This window comes from Hyperoodon ampullatus, assembly GCF_949752795.1.
Source record: "Hyperoodon ampullatus genome assembly, chromosome: 9".
Taxonomy (NCBI): domain Eukaryota; kingdom Metazoa; phylum Chordata; class Mammalia; order Artiodactyla; family Ziphiidae; genus Hyperoodon; species Hyperoodon ampullatus.
This window is the reverse complement of record NC_136922.1, coordinates 18,522,595-18,547,657: the sequence shown is the minus strand read 5'-3', so window position 1 is coordinate 18,547,657 and position 25,063 is coordinate 18,522,595. Positions and strand designations below refer to the sequence as shown.

Sequence of the window (25,063 nt, the reverse complement as noted above, 5' to 3'; positions counted from 1 at the left end):
AAAAGTTTTTATAGGAGCTCCTAATCTTTGGTATGTGACATATTTTCCCGCCCTACCACTAATGTGTTTAAAGCATTTCCAGGTTTCCTACAAGTTACAGACTTCTTAAAATATTACTTTCAATTTTAACTTAAAGCACACATTGATTTGATCATAGTTCCATTTTCTAAAACCAAGTAATAATGTAACGGAATTTTTTTTCTTTCACTCCCCTTCAGAAGGTTGAATGTAATTGAGTTGTGAGCATTATTACAATAGTCACAGATAATTTCTTACACCAATCCCTGTCTAATCTTAGGCCCAAGTCCAGTATAATTCCTTTCCCTCCTTAATTCTAAAACTTATTCCCCTATGAAGCAGACATTTGTGTGAGATCTTTCAGTCTCAGGGTACGATTTCCCTCGTAATTACTATTTGGTCTAATTTTCTGGTGTTATCAATAGCATTTCGATATCCTGACCCTAATGCAGTTGGTCTTTGGCAGGAATCCAGGGATGGGTCCCAAGAGGTCTGAGAAGCTCCTGAAATCATGTGCAAAATCATGCATGTATATGGGTATGTGTACTTTTCTGAGCAAGGATTCCATAGTTCCCATCAGCTTCTCAAAGTAACTCTGAGCAAAAGGAAAGAAAGAAAAAATGTTTCAAAGCCACTGGTCCTTAATATCTCTAAATATATTCTTATTAGTGAGCATGAATTTCTCATCCTCAGTGAATTTCTTTGTCCAGCATTATTTTGTAATTTTCATTTACTGCTTTTATTATACTTATTCTGTTTTCATCATTTCTATATATAAAATGTCATAATCCCATCAGCTCATCCATCCCTAAGAGTCCTATAGATTTCCTAACTCTGCAGTACCAGTTCTCACTAGTTTCTACATTTTCTCCTTCTATCAAGCCTGTGAAAACCAAATGGAACTGTGATCCTTACCTACCACCAATCATTCTATCCACTCTGTTTTATACTAGAGTTTACATGCATTTAAACACTTGGGGCTGTGCTTTTCTACAAAACTGTCAACTTCCTGTTTACATGGATGGAGAGTGTCGCCATCCCCACCTTCACCCAGTACACCACAGAACCCCCTTCTCCTCTCCCTCCTTCTTCCAGCCGCCACCACCACCACCCTAGCGAGTCTCTGTCAGATGGGGTCTCATGCTTCCTCTGCGTTTATCAACTTTCTCCCAATTTTTAGGTTAAACTGTAAACTGCCACCTAACAGATTCACTACACACAGAGCTCATTTTCTGGCCCCCCATATTAACACAACACCTCAATGCACCATTATTTGCTGAACAAACCTCAGATTCTTTTGCAATCTACACAGTAACACCATTATAAGTTTTGTTCCCTACCCCCCAGCTTCTTTGAACTGGGACTGACCTTACTGATTTGACTCCTTGCAATGGAAACAAGAATGATATGGTAGGAAGAAAAGAATAATCCATACCCCTTTTAAGGTTTTTTTTGAGAAAGTATTTTGAACAATTATCAAAAATATATATTAAAGTTAACTTTGTTAAGACAAACAAAAAAAAACTAATGCAGACTCCAAAAGTCTAGCAAGAAGAATAAGAGTATATTTTTAAGATACAGAGTGCTCCTAATTCTTTAATATTTTATATCCTCCTCTGTTTGAGGCAGCACATTAACACTATTGCGGTTACATTGAAATCTCCATTGTTCTTCATCAACAGGATATTATCAAATCAAACCACAGGGCAGCTTATGCTGGAACTGCAAAAACTCCTACAAGGGTGTTTTCAGGATGAAAGATCTCCTCGGACCGTCTCACAGTAGCTTTCTGACGCTGTTGCTAAACCAGGTAATGTTCCAGTGACCCCCCAAGATATGAGTTACAACTATTTGAATTCTAGAGGTCCTCTCTGAACCAGAAAGGTCATTCCAAAGCAGTAAAGGTAATGAAGAGCAGGCAATCCGGAATTTGCACTGCAAAAATCCAATTGAGATTTCAGTTTGTGGCTTCCAGTTTGTTTCTCTTGAGAAATAATGGTTAAATTGGTGAATAGGACCATGGTTCAGCCTGTGATATGGCTGTACTGACAATACTAACAGTGCTAACTGTGCTCAGTTCTGGTGAACTTGACCACCACTTTATGACACTGAGGGGAATCTTCATTGAGGATTCCAGGGTGGGTTGTAAGATTCCAGGGTGGGTTCTCTCCTTGTTGCAGTGCTGGGATCAACGTCCCCCCTACCACTCTGCATGGTACTGATCTGCTCCCCATCCACTCGTCTCTCTCTCACACACACACACACACACACACACACACACACACAAGTATTTGCCAGGCAGAGGGAAAGGACAGCTCCTTGACTTGGATCTGTCCTCTGCTGGAGAAAAAGTGTAGGAACAAGGGCTCCTGTCACAGTTGGTGGACTGCGTTTTAACAACCGAGAGATGGAGACAAAAACTATAGGATTGGGGTCTGTGGGATGGGTACAATATGGGGATAACAGCTACCATCTGCTGAACATACACCACATGCCTGACTCTAGGTCACGTACTTTATATGCGCTGTCTCACTAAATCATCACCACTGCCCATGAGGCAGGTAGGATCGTCCCTATTTTACAAATGAAGACACTGAGGCTCGGTGAAATGAAGCAATTCGCCCAAGGTCTGTCTGACTCCAAAGCCCATGCTTTTAAACAATACATCTAAAGTACGCTGCTAGATCTGGTAGCATCTGCAGTCTTAGCAGCATCAGTTAAAAAGGAAACCCAACAGTGATGGGGATGGTGGTGTAAAATCCTATCAACTTGCAGAAGTAGAAATTTAGACCGTGGCTAGGAATGGGAAATGAGCATTTCAGGCTTGTTTTCCATAATTTAGATACTACTTTAAAAAATGAAATTGATTCTCCATAAAATGCTTGAAAATTAATTCTGCTCCTGGTCATTAGAAATCACCTCATAATAAATGATGTTGCAAAAAGGATTCTAAAGAGTCAGAGTAAATACTATGGCCACCTTAATTATTTGGAACAAAGGAAAGTTATATTTAAGCTAAAACCGTGTTGTTTTCACATCAATAAGAATATTTACTAGACTGAAATCAAATTAAACATTTTTTACTCATTTAGTGATATTATAAATTATAAATGCCCCTGCCACACACCAAGAAGAGGAAATACACACAAAAAACAGTCACAAAACACACCTAAGTGCACATACACACACACACACACACACACACACACACACACACACCTGCTACTTTACTACTTGTTTGCTACCCTTGTTAACTGAAACAGATGAAAAACCACATCAGACTCAGAGGGAGGAGAATTTTGCAAGAGATTGATTTATTTCAAGAACTAACTTTTCTCAAACTGGGCATCCGGCAAAAAATTGGGTAGTCTAAAGCATAGTCCTTAACCTTTTCACCTCTCATTCCTAATATTCAGACCTAGGACTTGTCCTAGGGGTCTCATATATCTCTGAAAGTCCATCATCTCCCTCTGGACCTTACTTTATCTGTAAATGTCCCTTATATCCATCTTCATGGCTGAAGCCAACGCCCTTCAAGGCTACACTTGGGACATTTCTTTCTAAGCAGAAGTGGCCTTTTTTGTAAAACCGCCCCTGAGACACCCCAAGAATTCAGAAAGGGATGCCCTTCCTCCAACAATCACACAGAGGTTGATGCTAATTTCAGGATACAGCCTTGCTTCCTTTCTGCTCTCAGTCATTTCTACAGAGATCAAACCTGTACGTTTATTCTGCGTCACTGTGCTGAGCAGGCCAGGATGCTGTTCTCTCGGTGAGTCAGTCAGTCAGAGCGACTGCAGCATAGTCTGTGCTAAGGTTATATAATGACAGAACTAACCCAAGCAACAGGAGGCTTGAAGGACGGAAAAATGGAAGGTACGAGCGCTAATTCCACAAAATGAAAATCATTCCCAGGCATCTCTCTCCAGGACTGTGAACCAGAAAGGGTAGTTTCACCTTAAATAATCAACGTGTATATCAGTAGCTCTAAGGATGGGGAGGAAATCACCTAATAACGTGTTCATATTCACAGATTCTTCCAAGTCCTCACTAAAAAAAAAAAAAAAAAAAGAAAAAGAAAAAAAAAGACTTTCCATTACCAGGTTACAAGAGTGACATCTAGTGGACCCATAATGCAATGACCAAAGGGATTTCACAGGCATACTTGAGAGCAGGGCTTCTCAAAATCTAATGTGAAAACACATCACTTGGGGATCTTGTTAAAAAGCAGATTCTGGTTCAGTAGAATAAACGAGACTCTCATTTCCAGCAAGCTTCCAGGTAATGCCTATGCCACTGCTCCATGGCGCGGCAAAGACCTAGAGCATTTCACACCAGCTTTTACCCTCAGGAAAGAAGAGAGGAAAGGGACACTTGAGAATCATTTCCAGGTTAAAATAAGGTCAAATGAATTATTAACATGATTTTTCAAAAAAAAAAAAAAGTTCCTATTTCACTAGCCCCACTCAGAATACACACTTAGCATCTCCTGTCTAAGCAGAGTCCTTGCACCAGTACCCCTTTCCCTAAATGCCAGAAACAAAACTAGGATGGAAAAGAGCATACTTCACAGCCATATTTATATATGTGGACATGATGTGCTCAAGTCTCCAACACAGGTTCACTTCAAAACTTAACATCGTATAGTTTTTCTTCCACTGTATGATTTTATTTGCCCAATATTGAATTATATTATAACAGTAATTTGTACCATATCAGAACTCAGTTCTTTTTCCCCCAGGTAGCCTGCACCTGAACAGGGAGGCATCAGGGTATTGTATCAGCGCTCAGCACTCCTCCTCAGAATTTCAACAACACTTGCCCTGGACACGCCTAAGAACGGAACAGGATGTGTAACTACATCCAAGTACAACTGTTTCCAGAATCCAGTCCGTGATTTACTTGAGCCAAAGAGCCTTGACCTCCATGCAGAGTCACCAGGCCAGACTCTCAGCTGGGAGGTAATGTGTGTGCTCCCCTACAGAGGACCTCTGCCAGGCATCACACCAACTCCTGCCAAGGCCTCCAGCTCAGCTGGATTAGACCCTTTAAGAAAGGTTCTAGGTCACAGTTCTAGGAACCACCAACATCAAGGAAAACGAGTCTCTCTTTTCCCAAACACACCACAAACATGTACAAAACCTACTGTCTAGTCCTGTAGAATCCTTCAGTACAAGTCCGTTGACCTAGGACAAATAATCATTTTTAACCAGTGGACCCTGTATTTCAAACAAACAAAAAGTGGAGCTGTTCTGGTTGAAATGAGGTTAGAACACTGGAGATCTGCCTATTTGGCCTCTCCCCCCACCCCATACCCCTGAATGTCCACTTCTTGCCACCTGGACCTCCAGACTCACAGAGATACCATTTGAAAACCAGAAACTAGGAGTCTCACAATAGCTAAGGCCGTCCCGAGCTCCCAGCCTGCTCAAAGAAGGTACTGCTCTCATTCATTACACAGATGGAGCGAGAGATAGCTGTTTCACTATGAGTTGACTTAATTATGATTCTAATACAATTTTAGCATAGGCAATCAAAGGATTTCTTCAGAAGATGTACAACCTGATTTCCTGAATGAAATTAAGTCATAATTAAGGATCTCAGTAATGAGTAAACAACAGAATTGTTTATACCTCTTCAATTGCTCTTGGCAGTCCTAAAGGGGAAATTATGTAGAGGAAAAGGTCACAGAATTCTTCCTCAAAAGTGGGATGAAGATAGAAAACGAAACTAAACAAGTCAGTTTAAGTAAGTAGCATCACATCATCTGCCTATTATAGTATAGTTCCCCTGCCTGGGTTAGAATCCCAGCTACACACTTATATGTGACCTTGGGCAAGTTATTTAACCTCTCTGTGCCTCATCTGAAAGTGAGGATAATAGCTTTGCCTATTTCACAGGGTTGCTGTGAGGATGGAATTAATATATATAAAGTACTTAATAACTGACACATAGCAATCATTCAATAAATGTTATCGCTGTGATTATAATGGTTATTATTAATATAATGTTATTAAATCAATAATATTAATATTCTTACTTCACTGAATATTCAAAATGGCATTTTATTCTTTGGGGTAATTTTAGCCAAATTTGATAGGCATAAACAACATACAATCCTATCAATTATCCATATATAACAAGAAGAATATTGAGAATCCCAGAGAAGCTGGTAGATCCTAAAGGAATTTCAGATTTATTCCTTGAGATACATTGTCTTTCCTTGTGCCTCTTTCTATTTTACCTCTTAGTGAAATGCATTAAAAAGACCATATTTGTCAACTGAAGGCAATACTGATTTTTTAAAAATCACAATGGTTTTTGCAGTCATACATATGTTTATTCTTTGTGCAATATGCTCTCCTTAAACATAATGTTGCCTAATTTATTTTAAATTTAGGGATTTTATTTGAAATCAAAGAAAGCTGAAGGTTTTCTAGGGAGAAGCAGAGAGGGTGGCAGCTATCATGCCAGTAGCTAGCATGTCTGCTCTAATTTTATCTGCCTGTTGGACTGCCCCATTACCTATATTCTTAGGACTGAGACAAAATCCTAGCCAACTGGTTTCAAAGTAACCAGGATCTTCAAGTAAATGATTTTGTTTTGTTTTAACAAGAATTCCAAATTCATAAGGATTAAGACAAATATAAGCTCTAAAGCAAATAATCAAAAGCTACTTGGACAAAACCTTTAGAACAAAAGGGGCGGGGAAAATTCAGACAATTCATGCCTTAAATTAAAAAAAAAAAAAAAACTTTGAATATTCTAACTTGTCAGTGCTAAGTAATCCAAAAGTTTGCAGAAACCTCTGAGACAGAATCTAATGTATTTGCTGTCACCTGCACTTTTGTTCCCAATAAAAAATCTTCAGGTATTTTTTTTACTGGTTAGAGATTATCAAAGTTCATTGCAATCTTAAGGTTATAAGAACAGATGTTCAGAATATTCTGTAGTTCTCTCACTTTTAAAAACTGAAAGAGAAATCTCCACAATTTTTGGCTCTCAAAAGGGTACGTATGTATCTTTTACAGAAACAGGTTCCCATCTTGTGGACTCCTCAGAGAATACTTCTGAAAATCATTTTTACCATGTTTCATTTAGTTAAGTATGAAATTATGCTAAATCTCAATTTACTAATAAACACGTCAGTAAACTAGAAGCCCTATTCCCTTTGACAACTGAGTGGTGGTGTTATATATGATTCTCCTCAAACTGTATTTCTTTCAATAATGCTACATTTGAGCAATGGCTCAATACTACAATTTCTAAAAAATATCTGAGAACAGTTTTTTTTTTTAATAGAAAAGTAGCACAGTACATTGCCCTCCTTTTCGTTTTTTGTTTTTTCTTTTTTAAAGAAAGAAATTAAAGTGGAAATTCCATTAAGAAAGAAAATCAGCTATGTCTCTTTATTTATTCTGCCCCTAAGCTGCCATGGATAGTTTTCATAGGGACTATTTCATAGTTTCCCAGAAACTATTTCACAAAGTTATAATTATTACTTCAACTACAGAAATAATAACAGGAGCCACCTTCCACCACATGTTTACTAGAGTCAGGTACTACACAAAACACTTAGCACGCACTATCTCATTTAACCCCAGCAATGAACATGGAAACAACTATCATCATCACCTTTTTGCATAGGAAGCAGCTAACACTAGGGATATTAAAAGACTTGTCCAAGATTTCGCAGCCATGAAGTGGCAAAGCCAAGTTATGAGCCCAGGCCTGTCTGACGCCAAAGCTCAAAGCCTCTCAGCTGTGCTTGCTATATCGCCTCTGAGTTCATTGAAATCAAGGGCCTAGTTTTTCCTCATTTGGAAGCCTTCCGGAACTAAAACAGTGCCTACTCCATAGGGGGCTCAAGAACTGTTGCTTATTTATCAGGAGTCATTTGAAAGCATGAATGAAAACAGGGTAGAGGGAAACCTACAGTTGCCGCATAGCTCAGAATGCAAATATAGTTCCATAGCCAGGTCACTTATTAGGTTTGGGACCCTCTAAAATCATAATAAATAGGTCATTTGTCAAAGAGATGATGGAAACAGATCAGAAGAATTCTATCTGCCAAAGAAACTAAAAGACAGGTAGCTACAATGTGTCAAGCACCAAAAGAACCACTAGTTCTGATATAGTGAGAAAGGAAACAAGTTTTGAAAACTTAAAACCATGGTTCCAATCCAGGCCCTTTGATTTTCTAGCTATAGCCATAGGAGAGTTGGTTCACCTCTCTTAATGTCCCTTTCATCCATATAAAATGAAAAAGAAAAATATACATATATGTAGATATATATCCCAGTTGCATGATATGTGTTCAATGGAAGCCAGCATGTTTATTATTACTCTTATTATCAATGCATCAATTAAATAAGATGTGCGATGTAATCATATGCTTGTTTAAACTGTACTTGCAAACTTCAGCAAATGAATGCTTTACTGTTACTATGGTACAAAGAAAAAGTCACACAAGAAACAGATGTACATCATTCACATTTTGGCTTTTTAAAACATCCTTAACATGGGTTAAAAGAAAAAGATTCCCAAGGTTACCTAATCTGCTATGATTTAACAGCATTTTGATGTTTTTCTAAGGAATGATAGCAAAGTGCTGTATCTCTTCAAACTTGGAATTTACTGCCTGTCTCAGTCTCTGCTTATGCCAAATTAAATACACAGTATAAGGTCCCTACCAGAAATAACATAGCACAGTTTCCTGCTCTATTCCTTGGCTGAATGAGCCCAAACTGAAGAAAGGGAGACATGGTTTTATTTAATCATCTGAATAATTGTTTTCTTCACTCTCTTGAATCGGAAGCTCTTGGTGGGGGAGGGGAAAGTTTGAAAGAAATCACCATGTGAATTATCAGGCCATTTAAAGGAACAATTCTCTTTGAAGGCCCTACATTTGAAAGGCTCAAGAGAAAGCTTAAGAAGAGTATTCTTATTAATGAACTGCCCAGAAAGTCAGCGTCCCCTGCTAGTCTGCTGCACTCAAACTCCTGAGGCTTCAGAGTGCTGTAAAGTCTCTTTACCTGTGAGGTACAAATGGCACTGCAGAATAGAGGTTGCAGTGTTTCCTTCCAGCAGACACCACCCAAAACTTTCGAAGAGTTTTGTCCTATAAATAAGAGCACGAAGAAATGGGATGGTAAATGGAATAAGACATGCCCCAGAGTTGGGGGGTTAGGGTATGGGGGGGCGATGTCCAAGGCTGGTTTTTTTTAAAGTGAAGGACATGATCATATATTTAACCACTGACAGATAATACAGGTGATGGAAGAGATGGAGTGCAGGAGCAACGCCTTTAAATCGGCAAAATGTGGAAAGGGACAGTTCATTCACTGTGGTAGGAGGAAGTGAAGTTTGAGAGTTATGGTAGAAAAAAAATGCAGCAGTTCTCTTCTGGTTGCATCAATTTTTAGTGTCATATGAGACAAAGTCTTTGCCTAAGGATGAGGAGAGAGGAGGAAGACTTGAAGAGAGAGAAGATGTGAAATAATCATATCAGAGAGAGAAGATAAATATGTAGATAAATGTGGCAAGATTGCTGAGTAAGGCTGGGGAGAGACAGCCATGAACATAACATGGTGGTTATGTTTTTCCCCCAGCCATATTCACTGCTTCAGTCAGGAACGGAATAGATGGACTATTAAATCCAATCAGCACTGGGATTTGCCAGTGAAATATAAACGAGATGGTGCAGTCATCAATAATAAGAAAGTCTAGGTCTACAATCTTATCATTGTCATGGGCAGCATCAACATCACCTGGAATCAGAATCGGCATCTTAACGGGGTTTCCAAATGATTCATGTGCATGTTTAAGAGAAATAAGTGTGGGGAAGACAACTGAAATAGGAAAAGATCATGAAGAGCGATAGGAGGCTATGAGCAGCCAGGCTGTTGCTTTGGTCCTCGATGTGTATCATGCTAGTCATATATCTAAAGAGGGGTGGCCACACTGATAACTGCACATATACGTAATAAACAAAATATATTCTTTTTGAAAACCAGCTGCTTTCTCTGCACTCTCCTCTCCTGTCCCTAAAACACTCCTGTCTTTACAAATATAATTGTTTGAAGGGTTGAGAAACATTGAACTAATATGAATGCATTAAAAATATTAACATGAGCATTATGTAGTGATCAATCCCTTGGGCTAGGCACTTCTCAGGGGCAAAACCCACTGATAATGGGAACAAAAGGAGCACTGGAATCAAAAATTCCTTTTAAAAATCTGAATTCTCAGAAAAGCCTCCACTAAGATGTTCAAGCAGCAAAATGCTTATCTCAATTCTGTATACTTTGTTTAATTTACTCATTTTCAAAAAGGTGGCAGCCAAAGAGCAGGGAGGAAAGAGCCCAAGTGGATAATCAACCCGAGAAGTTAAGAACTGCATGTATACAGGGACTTCCCTGGCGGTCCAGTGGTTAAGACTCCGTGCTTCCACTGCAGGGGGCACAGGTTCGATCCCGGTTGGGGAACTAAGATCCCACATGCTGTACAGAGCGGCCAAAAAAAAAAAAAAAAAATTGCATGTATACAAAATAACACACAAATCAAGGAGCACTACTTTTCAAAAATTTTCATTTCATGCATGTGAGGTCCTTGATCCCCAGAATCCTTCAGAGTTCAATAAAATTGAGAAGGGAGAGGGATGGACTGGGAATTTGCGGTTCGTAGATGCAAACTATTTTCATTTAGAATGGATAAACAAGGTCCTACTGTGTAGCATAGGGAACTATATCCAACCTCCTGGGATAAACCATAATGGAAAAGAATATGAAGAAGAATGTCTATATGTGTAAAACTGAGTCACTTTGCTGTACAGCAGAGACTGGCACAACACTGTAAATCAACTCTACTTCAATTAAAATATAAAAATTGAAGAGAGTGAGGTGGCCACTGTAACTAATTCCTGAGACCATCAGAGTCTTCCATTATAGGCTTTCAGCCCAAAACTCAGACAACTCAAATGAGATGCAAAGCTTTAATTATTGTAGAAAACTGAATTATAACTGCCCTGTAATTCACCCATAAAAATATTTCCCAAATCTATTTTAAAAATTGAAAACAGACCAGGGTCTACAAACATATCTAGGCTCCATCTTGGTACACTAGCTTCATTCAAGCTAAATGTGCATTTGTTCCTTAATCACAGTGCTGAACCCGTTCTCCATCAAGAGGAAACAAATTAATTCTGGGCTTTTGAGGAAAGACCCTAGTAGATCTTCTTTTATTTCTTACAGATTATAAAGCTGCAATCAACTAGATCAAACAAGCACAGTGTCCATTTTACGTAACTGGGGCAATTCAAGAAGGAAAAGCACATTTCTGTCTTCAATGAAAAGAAACACACACACACATACACACACATACACAGAGTCTCCCATATCTTTTACCTATAATAAAAATAGCCGATGACTCTAAATTTCTTTTGACCTCACAGTGAAATAATTGAGAGCACACCCAAGATGCCAGAGCTCTCGGTGTAAACACCCAGGAGGGATACTGAGGTCTACACAAAACATTTTTTAAAGACATTCTGTTTTTTAAAATAAGCAAAAAATAGACTATAAACGTTATACTTGAACATACTGAATACCTCCCTATGTGACATGATTTGGAACTTTACTGTAAAGCCTTCTGACTCACAGATACTTTCTCCATACTCATCAAAAACTGAAGCCTGAACTTCCAACATTTGAGATGAATTCCCATGGTTTCCAACATTGTCCTCTGTTGAAAAGGCTGAAGAGGAGTTTTTGTTTTTATTTTTGAAAAGTCATAGTTTCTTCACATATTCATTCACACTAGCCAAAGTCAAGAATTTCTGAGGACAAGTTTAGACACTTAATAAAGAACAGCAGTTCCTGAACCATCTGCTTTGCTCAAGAACTGAAGATCTGTCACACGCAAATTTTCATTTTCCTCCAACCCTGTGAGAATATTATTGTCAGCTGGGGTAGGTAACATTTGGTTTTTAATTGACATGGCGAACAAACCAGGCTTTATAAAATGTGTACAATCAGTGCGTCTTTTGGGTGAAAAAAATAAAAGCAAACCATCATCTGAGTCTAAAAGTCACTCACTTTCAGCAAGTTCTTTTGATCCATTCAAGTGTCCTGTTACTAATCTTCTGAGGAAGAAATGTGCAAAACACAGAATTTGAAGTGAATAACAGAACCTTGTTATAGTCAAACAAAGATATATGACAGAAAACCCTGTAAGTCTTTTTTTAAAAAGGAATCATCTCTCAAACTCAGATCATACAGAACTGCAGATTCTAATAGACTGATCCTATATTGCTGTATTCTTACCTGGTAAGGAACAATACTTCCGTGAGCTGTGCCCCAGCGCCGCGCTTCCTCTTGGCCAATAAGATAATTCGCAGCGACGTGAGTCAAACATGCCACCTACGAGAAGAAGAAGAAGAAAAAAAAGCTACTTTATCTATACTCATAAACAGAAGGTTACAATAGGAATATTCTCGTTTGATTTCACTTCATGTCATTGTAGAAGGAAAAAGGAGAGAGAAAAAATTGTCTTGCTTGGTTAGAAAATATGCAGGCAACCACACTTTCATCATACAAAGAAAAGAAGAGCAGTATTACATTACTGCGTGAGACTAAGTACTGAGTAACGAACGGTCAATTGAGAAATAAAAACACGGAAACACTCAGCTCCTGAAAAGATCACCTGAAGGCAGAGGTTAACCCAACGGATGGGACCCTGGTCCAGCCTTTAGCATCGAAGCCATTGCAAAATACATCAGCAACTAGTACATTCCCTTCCCCTTTTACTTTCCATCAAGATGACACAAAAAGAGCCTGCATCATCACTGAGCAGGTGAACTAGTCAGGAGCCACATTCCTCTAAACTTCTCATAACACGAAAAAATAATAATAATAAACCTCTATTTTGTTTAAGTCAGTTTAATCAAGTTTTCTGTTCCTTGTTGCCCAAAGCATTCTTACTGGCACAGAGGATCAAGATTACTTAACTTTTTAAAATTCATTAGTGAATCAGTCTCATTTAAACAAAAATTACTGTACCTCTTTCAACTTGGTCCTAGGATCATATCCTCATTATTATACTTGCTTCAGGTTTCAAGAACTACAGATCTATTAAAGGGGTCATCTAAAACTGTAGGGTCAACCTCTGACTCTTGCACTATTTCATATATAGGTCTTAAAAACCTACAATAATTCAATTCCATATGAGGATAATGACTTGATTCCTGGTCGTCTGCCACAAAGGGCTTATGTTCCAATGACTATCCATGCCTCCAAGGGCCCAGAACTATAGAAAGGAGGTGACCAAATAACAACTTTCCATAGTTTCCAGAAAAAAGCTTCTGGCCTCACAGCATCATCATGATCTAACAGACGTTGGCTTTTCTCCTTCTATTATCATCAGATGCGATTAGGAATCTACCAAGCCAGCAAGTCAAACATCCCAAATGGAGACTGGCTCCTGGAGCGACTCAAGGGGTGACTTTTCAGGGCTTGGTGCTGCAACCTGTCCTTGCCCTCTACCTAGCATGGCAGATGTGCCTCCTACAAGGGCCGTCAATGGGGCTCAGCCTGGATGAATCTCCTTGCAGCAGCAGCCATTCTCCTTTACTTTTTCCTTGGGATTTACACTCACTTTTATGTTCATTTACTGCTTTGTTGAAATTGGAACTGCCTTATGGCAGCTGGTTTGGCTATACTGCCCAGGTGGCAAAACTAATAAACTCTGAGTCATCCACTTCTGGACCTCCATCTGGTCTTGGGCATTTGAACCATGGAGCATTCCAGGGCTGCCTGGGGCTGCCTGGTGCTAATCATCATTTCACAGATCACTTCTGTGTCTTTCAAAATGGAAAATCGAATCAACATTTTGTAGTAAAAATGTACTGGATGGGAAGTCCAGATTCATGGTTCCTAATTTCTGTCAACCTCTAGTTGTACAACTGTAGGTATTTAATTTAACCACATTGACCTTCAGATACTTTCTCTATAAAATCTTGGGCATTTGACCTAAACCAATTGTTTTCAGACTTTTTTTTAAAAAAAAAAGCATAACTCCTGTATCAAACCAAATAATGCACGAACAATACATAAGAAGATAATACCCCACATGGTCTGGCTGAAGTAGAGGCAAGCCTACAATGCCACCCTAGGAAATGTGAACACAGAACACAATTTGCAGATTAGTAAATGGTCTTAAATTTGCTTCCAAGGTCTATACTTCTGACTCTGTTCTTCTTCTTAACAATATAGCAGATAAAAAGCTACCAGGGATGCAACAGTAGCTACTTTCCCATGAAGGCTCTTCCTGAAACTGGGGAAATTTTCTCAAGTCTGAGGTTTTACTGTAAGAAAGGTGTTTCTTTGATCTAGCCATGTTGGCGAGGGGGGAATTGTCCCTTTCAAAAAGCCTAGTGAAAGTCACTCTCTAAGGAGCTCTGGTGCTACTGGAGGCCAATAATTCACATTAATAAAGGCAATTCTTTGCAAGCAAAAAGTCACAAGGGGCTTGGTATTTCCACTTTTCTAATTTCAAAGTCAAGTGATAGTCAATAGGCCAAAAACAGCAAGGGCTGCAGGAAGTAATGGGCTGACTGGATGGTTACAGGTTAACGTGTAGCTCCTAGATTGATCTGAAATGGTTTCCAGGGGTGGGAATGGGCCGGATGCTAGGCTAAAGGTCAGCCTAGCTGCCTCATTTCTTGCCCACTACTTCATTCTTTCTTCTCAATTTTGACTTTGGTGTTTCTGACCCTGCCTTGAAAAGCTGTCTTTGACAACTGTTGAATAAAAACAGCCCCATTTAGAGTGAGTTTGAATGAAGGGTCAGAATTCATCTCACAGACTGTTTCCAAATGGAAGATCATACCCATTTTCTCCACACAACGGTAGCTCATGAAAACAAAAAGCATTTCAGAACTAGCAGGCTCCCACTGGGCAGGAAGGTTAAATAAGAGTTTACGCCAGTTGCCATCCAAGAAAAAACAAAGTGTGATTTGTCAGTGATGACTCAGAGGCAAAGTTGGTCGGGGGGAATTCAATTTTAAAAAAGAGAGCAACAGGGCCAAACTTAGCAACCCAATGTTTAAAAGGAGCATTACAGATCTGAAAGTAATCTATTTACAAAGACATATTTTTAAGGCAGGAGAAGGGGGAAAAAGTCAACAGCTATGACATGATTATGTATGAAAAATCAGAGGCTTCCTGGCAGTTAATGACAAATTTTCCACACATCAAAAGAATGCAGGATGTGACTTCTAGGTTAATAACTACATACTGTATACCTATTCTAAATATTGCATTAGATCGTTACTTTCATCCCCTAAACTTAAGCTCATTATTTCATCATGTGGATGCCATATAATTTACTCAGAATGTTGCTTTTATACGGTTTCATCTAAATAAAAAAGCCAACTTTGGTTTAATAATAATCATTCTGACAGCAAAATTATTATTTTAGATAACATAGTGGGTCCTGATATTCTTTGTGTCTAACCAGGAAACCAGTGGGGCTGTCAAAGTGGATCTCAAAGGGCACAGCCCTAAAAGGCTTGAGGAAGAATATGCCCAATTATTTCCCAAAGCGTCCTCATGGTGTCCATCACCTCGTTTTACCTCTACCTAATGAAGATCAAGCTGCAATAATATAATCTTTCATCTCCAAAAGGACAACCAAGTATCACAGGTAAAATGGGGAAAACAAGATCAGAAGTATGGTCCGTCGCATCAAAATGGGTAATTTTTTCCCTCCTGCTTCTTTTCATATATTCTGGCCTCCAACTAAGCTAGACTAAACACCAATCGTGATCGCTTCTGCACCTGCCTAAATCTGCATCCTCTCTTCAAAGTCCATTTCCACATCGCTGTTTCACTAAGTCCCCACATCACCCAAGCAAAAAAATATTTTCCCTGCCTCTGAACAAATACAACACCTTAATTTGTCTGTCTCCTGACTTTTGCACTTTCACAGTCGGCTACATACTACAATAGAATTATAAGACTATTTCCCTTCCCCTGCCCCTGCCTTTCCCCTAAACTAGAAAGACCTAAATCAGTAGTTCCTAAACCTAGTGGTACATCACAATCACCTGGGGAATTCCTGGACCCCATCCAGACCTACTGACTCAGACTGGAGCCTGGGAAGAAATAAATGAACCAATGTACCATTAATTGTACACAGATTTGAGAACCAAAGCCGTAGGAAACTCCAGTCAAACTCCTTAACGTTACAGATAGATAAATAAAGGAACAGAGAAGGTAAGCAATTTATCTGATGTCACGTTGTTGGCTAGTGGCAGAACTTCACTCCAACTATAGCGCCTTCCTCCATGCTACAATATTATTCAATCATTCCTTTTAAATTGGGAACTATTTCAGGGTAAGAATTATGTATTATAAACCCTTTGTATGTACTCAGCAGCTAAAACAGAACTTGCACACTAATATTTTTTAAAGCGTGAATGAAAACAGTAATTACTATGTATTTATTCAACAAATACTGAATGTTGCTTTGCGTGAGGCATTATGCTAGGTGCTGGCTATACATAAGTAAATGAAAAAGAAGTAGTCCTGCCCACTTTGGACTTAAGAATAGTGGAGAAGACAACTAAACAAACAGTCATAGGAACTGCCATGGGGAGAGGAGATGGAGGAGAACTTTAAAAACAAAGAGAATAACATGTGTGAAAGCCCTAAGGCAGGAAAGAGACTGGCATACAGGAAGAAAAAAAATAAAACTGAAAGTAGACCAGTGCAACTGAAGCATGGCAAGAAAGAGACAGGAAATGAAGTTGGAGAGGTTTACAGAGGCCAGACCATGCCAGTCCTTGCAGATCATGGTAAGGAACTGTTCTTTGCACATCTTTCAGATGATCATTTTAAAATCACAAATCATATCATGTCATCCTTCTACTTAAAACTCATCGGGCTTCCCACTTAAAATGATGCAACAGAAGAATACAGTGAGAAAATGTTCACAAATTTTTTTAAACTTTTTTAGAACAGTTTTAGATTTATAGAAAAAATACCAAGATACTACAGAGAGTTTCCATATACAACACACCCAGTTTCCCTATTATTAACATCTTACATCAATGTCATACATATTTTACAATTAAAAAACTAATATTGATGAATTATTATTAAAGTGCATATGTTCAGATAGCTTTCATTTTAACTTAATGTCCTTTTTCTGTTCCAAGATCCTCATCCACATTATGTTTATGCCTCCTTAGGCTCCTCTTGGCAGTAACAATTTATCATACATTCCTTGTTTTTGATGATCTTGACAGTTTTGAAGACTACTGATCAGGTATTTTGTAGAATATTCCTCACTGGGATTTTTTTTTAATGTTTTTCAAATAATGAGACTGGGGTTATGGATTTTGAGAAGGAAGACGATAAAAGTAAAGTGCCATTTTCAACACAGCATATCAAAGGTACATACTATCAACATGATTTATCACTGTTGGTATTGACCTTGATCACCTGGCGAGGTAATGTTAGTAAGATTTCTCCACTGTCAAATCACTCTTTTTTCCTCCCCCTGTCCACGCCATACTCTTTGGAAGGATGTCACCACGCACAGTCTACACTTAAGGTGTGGGGAGTTATGCTCCTCCTTCCTGAGGGCAGCGTCTACATAAACCATCTGGAATTCTTCCGCACAGGAGATTTGTCCCTTCTTTCCTTTTTTTTTTTTTTTTTTTGTGGTACGCGGGCCTCTCACTGTTGTGGCCTCTCCCGTTGTGGAGCACAGGCTCCGGATGCGCAGGCTCAGCGGCCATGGCTCACGGGCCCAGCCGCTCTGCGGCATGTGGGATCTTCCCGGACCGGGGCACGAACCCGTGTCCCCTGCATCGGCAGGCGGACTCTCAACCACTGCGCCACCAGGGAAGCCCTTTCCTATTTATTTATTCATTCAATCACATTTATTTATATCAGCACAGACTCATGGATATTCATTTTATACTTCGGGTTGTAATACAATACTACTGTATTTTATTGTTCAAATCATTTCAGTTTTGGCTATTGGGAGCTCTTCAGTTGGCTCCTGTGCCCCTCTGACATACACCCCATCATTATGTGTTTTTTTGTTTTCAGACCTTCCTTCCATTGTGGCACTACAAGATGCTCCAGGCTCATCTTTATATTTTCTGTTGCAGTCTTACAAGAAAGCATAAAGAGGAGAGGAGCCATGCAGTTAAAAAAAAGGAACTAATATTTATTTCAGTGTAGACGAGAACCACATTCATTCACTCAATTATTCAAAAATCTTCATATTGCACCTCCTACATGCCAGGAACTCTTCTAAGGCACAGGGATACGGCAGTGAACAGGACAGATATTGGTCACACTTGCATGAAGCCCACATTCTAGTGTAAGATACATTCAGATATAAACAAGAAAATATCAGGAAATGATAATTAATGTGAAGAAAATGAAATGATCACAGAGAGGGCTCTTCTAGACTAGCAGGTTAGTAAAGGCCTCTTCGACAATATTACATCTTATCTGAGACCTGGAGAAGGCACGTGAAAATCTAGGGAAAACTTTTCTAGGCAACAAGATCAACCAATTAAAAGACTGCATTGTGGTAAAAAGCTTACCATATTTAGAAACAGAAAGAAGCTCACTGTAGCTGGAACACAGTAAGTAAAAGAGGCAGTAGTATAAAGTGAGGTCAGGGAGGTACGCAAGGGCCAGATCATATGGGTCCTTACAGGCCTGGTAAGGACCTGGGATATTATTCTAAGTGTCATGGGAAGCCATTGATTTATATAATTAGATAAACTGGTTCTTACATGGAGTATAAAGAGGCAATGAATGAAACCAAATTATCTCACATGACGTAGGTATTACAACTTCCATTTTACAGATGGGAAAACTAAGCCTAGGGAGATTAAGTATCTTGTCTAGATCTCACAGTTGATGAAGAGCAAAACTATGACTAACACTCAGATACTCTACCCTCTAAGCCATCCTTACACCGCTGCCTCCTGTCTATTTAACCTCTCTGCTCCCAGCCCCTCTCACCCTAGGAGTGCTCAGCTTTACGTCTGTGTCCTATATATATTCTTGACTTCACATTTTATATTCCCTGCTGGGCCCCGCAAATCACTGGAGTAGTCTAGAAGCCCTCCACAATCAGCTGTCCTCTGCATTTGCTTAGAAAGCATGTCATTAACTGAATCGATTAATTCTCCTTACGTTCTTCTGCTCAACCTCACGCATTTACTAACTGTAAAACATTTTCTGGGAGAAATATGTTAAAAGGGAAATTAAGAGGCTAGCATTCATGGAGAATACACCTTTCAAGATGGAAAATTCTTCAAAAAGAGCCTTCATCGGAGTGTTTGAGGTCCTGACATCTCTCTTTTTCATCTTGATTCCATTACTTTGTATGTCAAACTTCCTATGCAATTTAATCTGCTTTGCTTTGTCCCTCATACCTTAATGTAGACTAATTTCTTCAGAACCACTAAGGACCAATGAGGAAAAACATTCAGGAGTAGAGAAGGTATTTTGGCTATCTCAGGTTGAAAGAAGAATAAGAATTCTACCTATTTATACTACATTTATCATTTTACTTACTAATGATCAAAACTAATACTTACTAAGCACTTATTGTGCACTGTTCTAAGCATTTTATGTGAAATATCTCATTTAATCTTCATAGCAACTATATGAGAGACATGTTTTGATGGACCCATTTTACAAATGAGAAAACTGAGGCATGCAGCAGGTTAGTAATCTGCCCAAGGTTATGGACCTAGTAAATGGACAACCCAGGACCTGAACTCAGCTACTCTGGATTCTGGCATTCTATACTAAATTACATACAGAATCAGACTCCTTAGGATTTCTGAGTGGCCCTGATCCTGGAAAAGTTTTATAGGACTGGTTTTACTTGGTTTTAAAAAAAAAGTGATTAAGCATCCTTTTCAATTAAGTAAACATCTACAGATAAGTTTGATCTTAATTATTACAGAACACTTAAAGTAGTACTCATTCAAAGTTTTCTGCTTTGCTACAACTATGCCTTGGCTTCTATTCCAATGTAATTAGAAATAAACTTCAACCTACAAACATTTTACCTGTAAACACCAATAAGCCAGTAGAGCTGTTATGTAAATTTTAAATCTCTACTTTTATTTACTTAGCAAAAAGAAACATATTACCATATCCTTCTCTTCATGGCAATTTTTTAACTTAATGAAAGAAACACACACATTTCACATTCCTCTGAATTATCACTAACGATAGTCAAAGCATATTGATGTTTACTTTATATACTGAACTCAAAAGAAAAACATATTTGCATTACACTCAGAATAATTTTGCCAATCCATCTGAATGAAAATCAGACATATGAGGAAACTGGATATCCAATGCCAGAAGGTAAGACCAGACAGCAAAGAGAGACAGAATTTCAAAAGCATGTTTAGGATAATACATCAAACATATTTTTTACCATGAACCACTGACCCAGTCAATCATTTGACTGAAAAAGTGTGATGAGTAAGTGAAAATGTAGAAAAGTAACATTTAGTGACATGATTTACTTATTTATCCCTATGATGGCATGTCTTCAGTTTCAAACATCTTCTTCAAATATGATTCCACATTTTAAATAACTTAGTTCTTTAAATATCTGTTTTTAGAATAAAATAATACACTGTTCTGCAACACTAGTTTTTAAAAGAAGTTCAAAGAATGAAGTTACTTTTATTTACTGTTTCCTTCAGGCATTTAACAGATATTTAATAAGTACTTATTACACGCAAAGCACTCTGTCAGGTACAGTGGAAGATCCCCAAATCAATAAAACAGAGTTTCATCTCTCAGTAAGGTTAAAATCTATCATTCAAAATAGAAATACTTAGTTCCACAGAGACTTTTCTTTAAAAAATCAAGTAGAGATTAAAAAAAGTGACATTTGAGCAGTCCCTTCAATAAAGGGAATTTAGCCTTGCAAACACAAGGAAAAGGACCTTCCGTATGAAAGAAATACTGTGTGCAATGTCACAGCAGAGATAGACAAGTATTGGGGGTTTATTTAGTGAATACATGAATGAATCAACGAATGGAAATAAAAACTGAAAAAAGGCATTATATTTGATGACCAGGAAATCATAAATGCTCATTAAGATGCAATATCAATAAAGCAGTGGAAACAAAAGCCAGATTCAAGGGGGCTAAGAAAATGAAAAGAATATGGGACGTGAAAGAATATTTTAGAGGCTTGTGTAAAGGTCTGGGAAGGAGAGAGACTAGACAGTAGCTCAAACAGGTGAGCAGGAAGACAGGTTTTATTTTTGAAGATGGGGGGGAAAAAACCTGAAATTCATTTAATTATGCAAGAAAAAAGAATAACTGAAAGTGTGGAATCTTAAGCAAGGAGTAAGAGGACAAGAAAGAAAATACACGTGAATGGGTTATGGTTTAAAATACCATCTCCCAGTGAGGTCTTCGCTAACTCACTCAGATGGGGTCATTTCCTCTTCTCTCTGTCCATTAGTATTAATACAATGGAAGCTTCGGGAGGGAAAGAACTTGTCCGATGTGTTTGATGCTCTCTCCCCAGCAGCAGGAACATAATCTGAGACATACTATAGGCATGCAGTCATTATTAGTTAAACTGGTAAATAAAGGAAGGAATGATACAGTTTTCCTCTAATTTTGGAGTAGAATCTTAATGAAGAAGGAGAAATCTTTCAGGTGAAAAGGAGGAAAGTTGGATGCAATCCCCACAGAAAAGCAGAACAGTAGGAGGCATCTTCGTAGAAGGAGGACACGCTGCTATTTGCCTCTTCCTCTAAATCCTGCCTCTGTGCAATGGAGTCACACAGAGCAAGTCCATTCATCTTTTTACCATACACCAAATGGATCAACACAGAGGCTGAGTTGCCTGAGGCCTCACATTCAGAGTGAGGAAAGCAACAAAGATGGCTTAGTAACAACAACGGAATCCTCAGTAGTCAAGACCTCATTGAGCTAAAAGTGAGTATATGATTATGCAAAAGATTCATGGATGGGTAGAGAAACAAAATAACTCTTCCCTTAAGTCAGAATTGGCCTAGGAATAGGGGTGGGGTGAGTCTGTAACAGGAGGACCAATAGGTTCTTCGAGGAAGCACTAGGCAATTCAGTTCAGAGGTCAAAACGTTGAATAAAGGTTGACTCCCAAATTTCACAATTTGTATGGAAACACGAAAGACCCCGACTACCCAAAGCAATCTTGAGAAAGAAAAATGGAGCTGGAGGAATCAGGCTCCCTGACTTCAGACTATACTACAAAGCTACAGTAATCAGGACAGTATGGTACTAGCACAAAAACAGAACTATATATCAATGGAACAGGATAGAAAGCTCAGAGATAAACCCACACACATATGGTCAGCTTATCTTTGATAAAGGAGGCAAGGATATACAATGGAAAAAAGACAGCCTCTTCAATAAGTGGTGCTGGGAAAACTGGACAGCCACATGTAAAAGAATGATATTAGAACACTCCCTAACACCATACACAAAGATAAACTCGAAATGGATTAGAGACCTAAATGTAAGGCCAGACACTATAAAACTCTTAGAGGAAAACACAGGCAGAACACTCTTTGACATAAATCACAGCAAGATCCTTTCTGACCCACCTCCTAGAGAAAGTGAAATAAAAACAAAAATAAACAAATGGGAACTAATGAAACTTAAAAGCTTTTGCTCAGCAAAAGAGACCATGAACAAGATGAAAAGACAGCTATCAGAATAGGAGAAAATATTTGCAAATGAAGCAACTGACAAAAGATTAAACTCCAAAATAGACAAGCAGCTCATGCAGCTCAGTATCAAAAAAACAAACAACCCAATCCAAAAAAAGGGCAGAACACCTAAATAGACATTTCTCCAAAGATATACAGATTGCCAACAAACACATGAAAGGATACTCAACATCACTAACCATTAGAGAAATGCAAATCAAAACTACAGTGAGGTATCACCTCACACCAGTCAGAATGGCCATCATCAAAAAATCTACAAACAATAAATGCTGGAGAGGGTATGGAGAAAAGGGAACCCTCTTGCACTGTTGTGAGAATGTATATTGGTACAGCCACTATGGAGAACAGTATGGAGGTTCCTTAAAAAACTAAAAATAGAACTACCATACGACCCAGCAATCCCACTACTGGGCATATACCCTGAGAAAACCATAATTCAAAAAGAGTCATGTACCACAATGTTCACTGCAGCTCTATTTACAATAGCCAGGATATGGAAGCAACCTAAGTGTCCATCGACAGAGGAATGGATAAAGAAGATGTGGCACATATCTACAATGGAATATTACTCAGCCATAAAAAGAAAGGAAATTGAGTTATTTGTAGTGAGGTGGATGGTCCTAGAGTCTGTCATACAGAGTGAAGTAAGTCAGAAAGAGAAAAACAAATACCGTATGCTAACACATATATATGGAATCTAAAAAAAAAAAAAAGGTTCTGAAGAACCTAGGGGCAGGACAGGAATAATGACGCAGACATAGAGAATGGACTCAAGGACCTGGGGAGGGGGAAGGTTAAGCTGGGAGAAAGTGAGAGAGTGGCATGGTCATATATACATTACCAAATGTAAAACAGATAGCTAGTAGGAAGCAGCTGCACAGCACAGGGAGATCAGCCCAGTGCTTTGTGACCACCTAGAGAGGTGGGATAGGGAGGCTGGGAGGGAGACGCAAGAGGGAGGGGATATGGGGATATATGTATATGTATAGCTGATTCACTTTGTTATACAGCAGCAACTAACACAACATTGCAAAGCAATTATACTCCAATGAAGATGCTAAAAAAAAAAAAAGGGTGACTCCCGCTGACCCTGTATATTTCCTTCATTGTTCCCTGGAGCCCAGGATGCTTCTTCTACAGAAGGTTGTGCTCAGTTTGCGAAGAGCTCCCTACACTTTGTTTAGTTATGCAAGTTCAGGTTACCTTCTCCAATTCTCTATTTTGTCACATTTTTCCTCTAGTTCTGATAACCTCTGACTTTATGTCCTGGTGACCTTCTGTCACTGGAACCTGGAGGGTATTAACTCAGTGAAATAAGTCAGAGAGAGAAAGACAAATACTGTATGTTATTACTTATATGTGGAATCTAAGAAATAAAACAAACTAGTGAATATAACGAAAAAGAAACATAGTCACAGATATATAGAGAACAAACTAGTGGTTACCAGTGGGGAGAGGGAAGGGGGAGGGACAAGATAAGAGTAAGGGATTAAGAGGTACAAACTTCTATGCATAAAATAAATAAGCTACAGGATGTATTGTACAGCACAGGGAATACAGCCAATATTTTATGATAACTATAAGTGGAGTATAATCTATAAAAATTTTGAATCACTGTGCTATACACCTGAAACTAATATAATATTGTAAATAAACTATACCTCAATAAAAAAAAAGCCTTCCCCATCTCAATATTAAAAGAAAAACCTTTTGCATTTTCTTCTAAATATAGATTTTCTCATATCCAGGAGATGGAAAGGACTACATACCCTTGGGATTATACTTACTTTCATATCCTGATTTTTACACTTAATGAGAATTTCCTCATATTCGTATATATTCCTTAGAGCTTAATTTTAAATGCCAAAAGAAAAAAGGGAAATTAGCCATTAAAGGCAATATCAGCAGAGGAACTGGAGTGGACATCGTAATGCAAAGGGTTAGGAAAAGCAGGAAGCAGAAACCTCAAATACAAATAATATGTTAAGTTTAGCAGTGAAAGGGGGAAAGAGATAGAACAATAGCTGGAATGCATAGCCAAATCACCAAAAAGGGTGTAAATGAAGATTGTGCTGATGTTACCTTTTCCAGGGTATACAGACTTTAATAGAAAATTAATGAAAGCCCAAAAACCTTGCAGCTAAAGAAATGAATCTCTCTTACTGGAATTTCAGGCATCTTCCCAAGTTCATGGGAGAAAGATTTTATAATCAAGGGAGGCATTTTCCTAGAAACTTTAAGTCACAGAAC

The 25,063-nt window shown here is 38.5% G+C and overlaps 1 protein-coding gene across 3 annotated transcripts in view; it reads right to left on the bottom strand.

Annotated features, from left to right (window-relative positions):
- SUGCT (succinyl-CoA:glutarate-CoA transferase) overlaps positions 1–25,063 on the bottom strand; it is a gene marked incomplete at its 5' end in the record, with an annotated part of 675,080 nt that overhangs the window by 537,807 nt on the left and 112,210 nt on the right. For all 3 annotated transcript variants that reach the window (XM_079711399.1, XM_079711400.1, XM_079711401.1), the window contains one exon: positions 12,342–12,437. In XM_079711399.1, the coding sequence (XP_079567525.1) occupies positions 12,342–12,437 (96 nt within the window). The remainder of the gene's footprint in view (positions 1–12,341; positions 12,438–25,063) is intronic.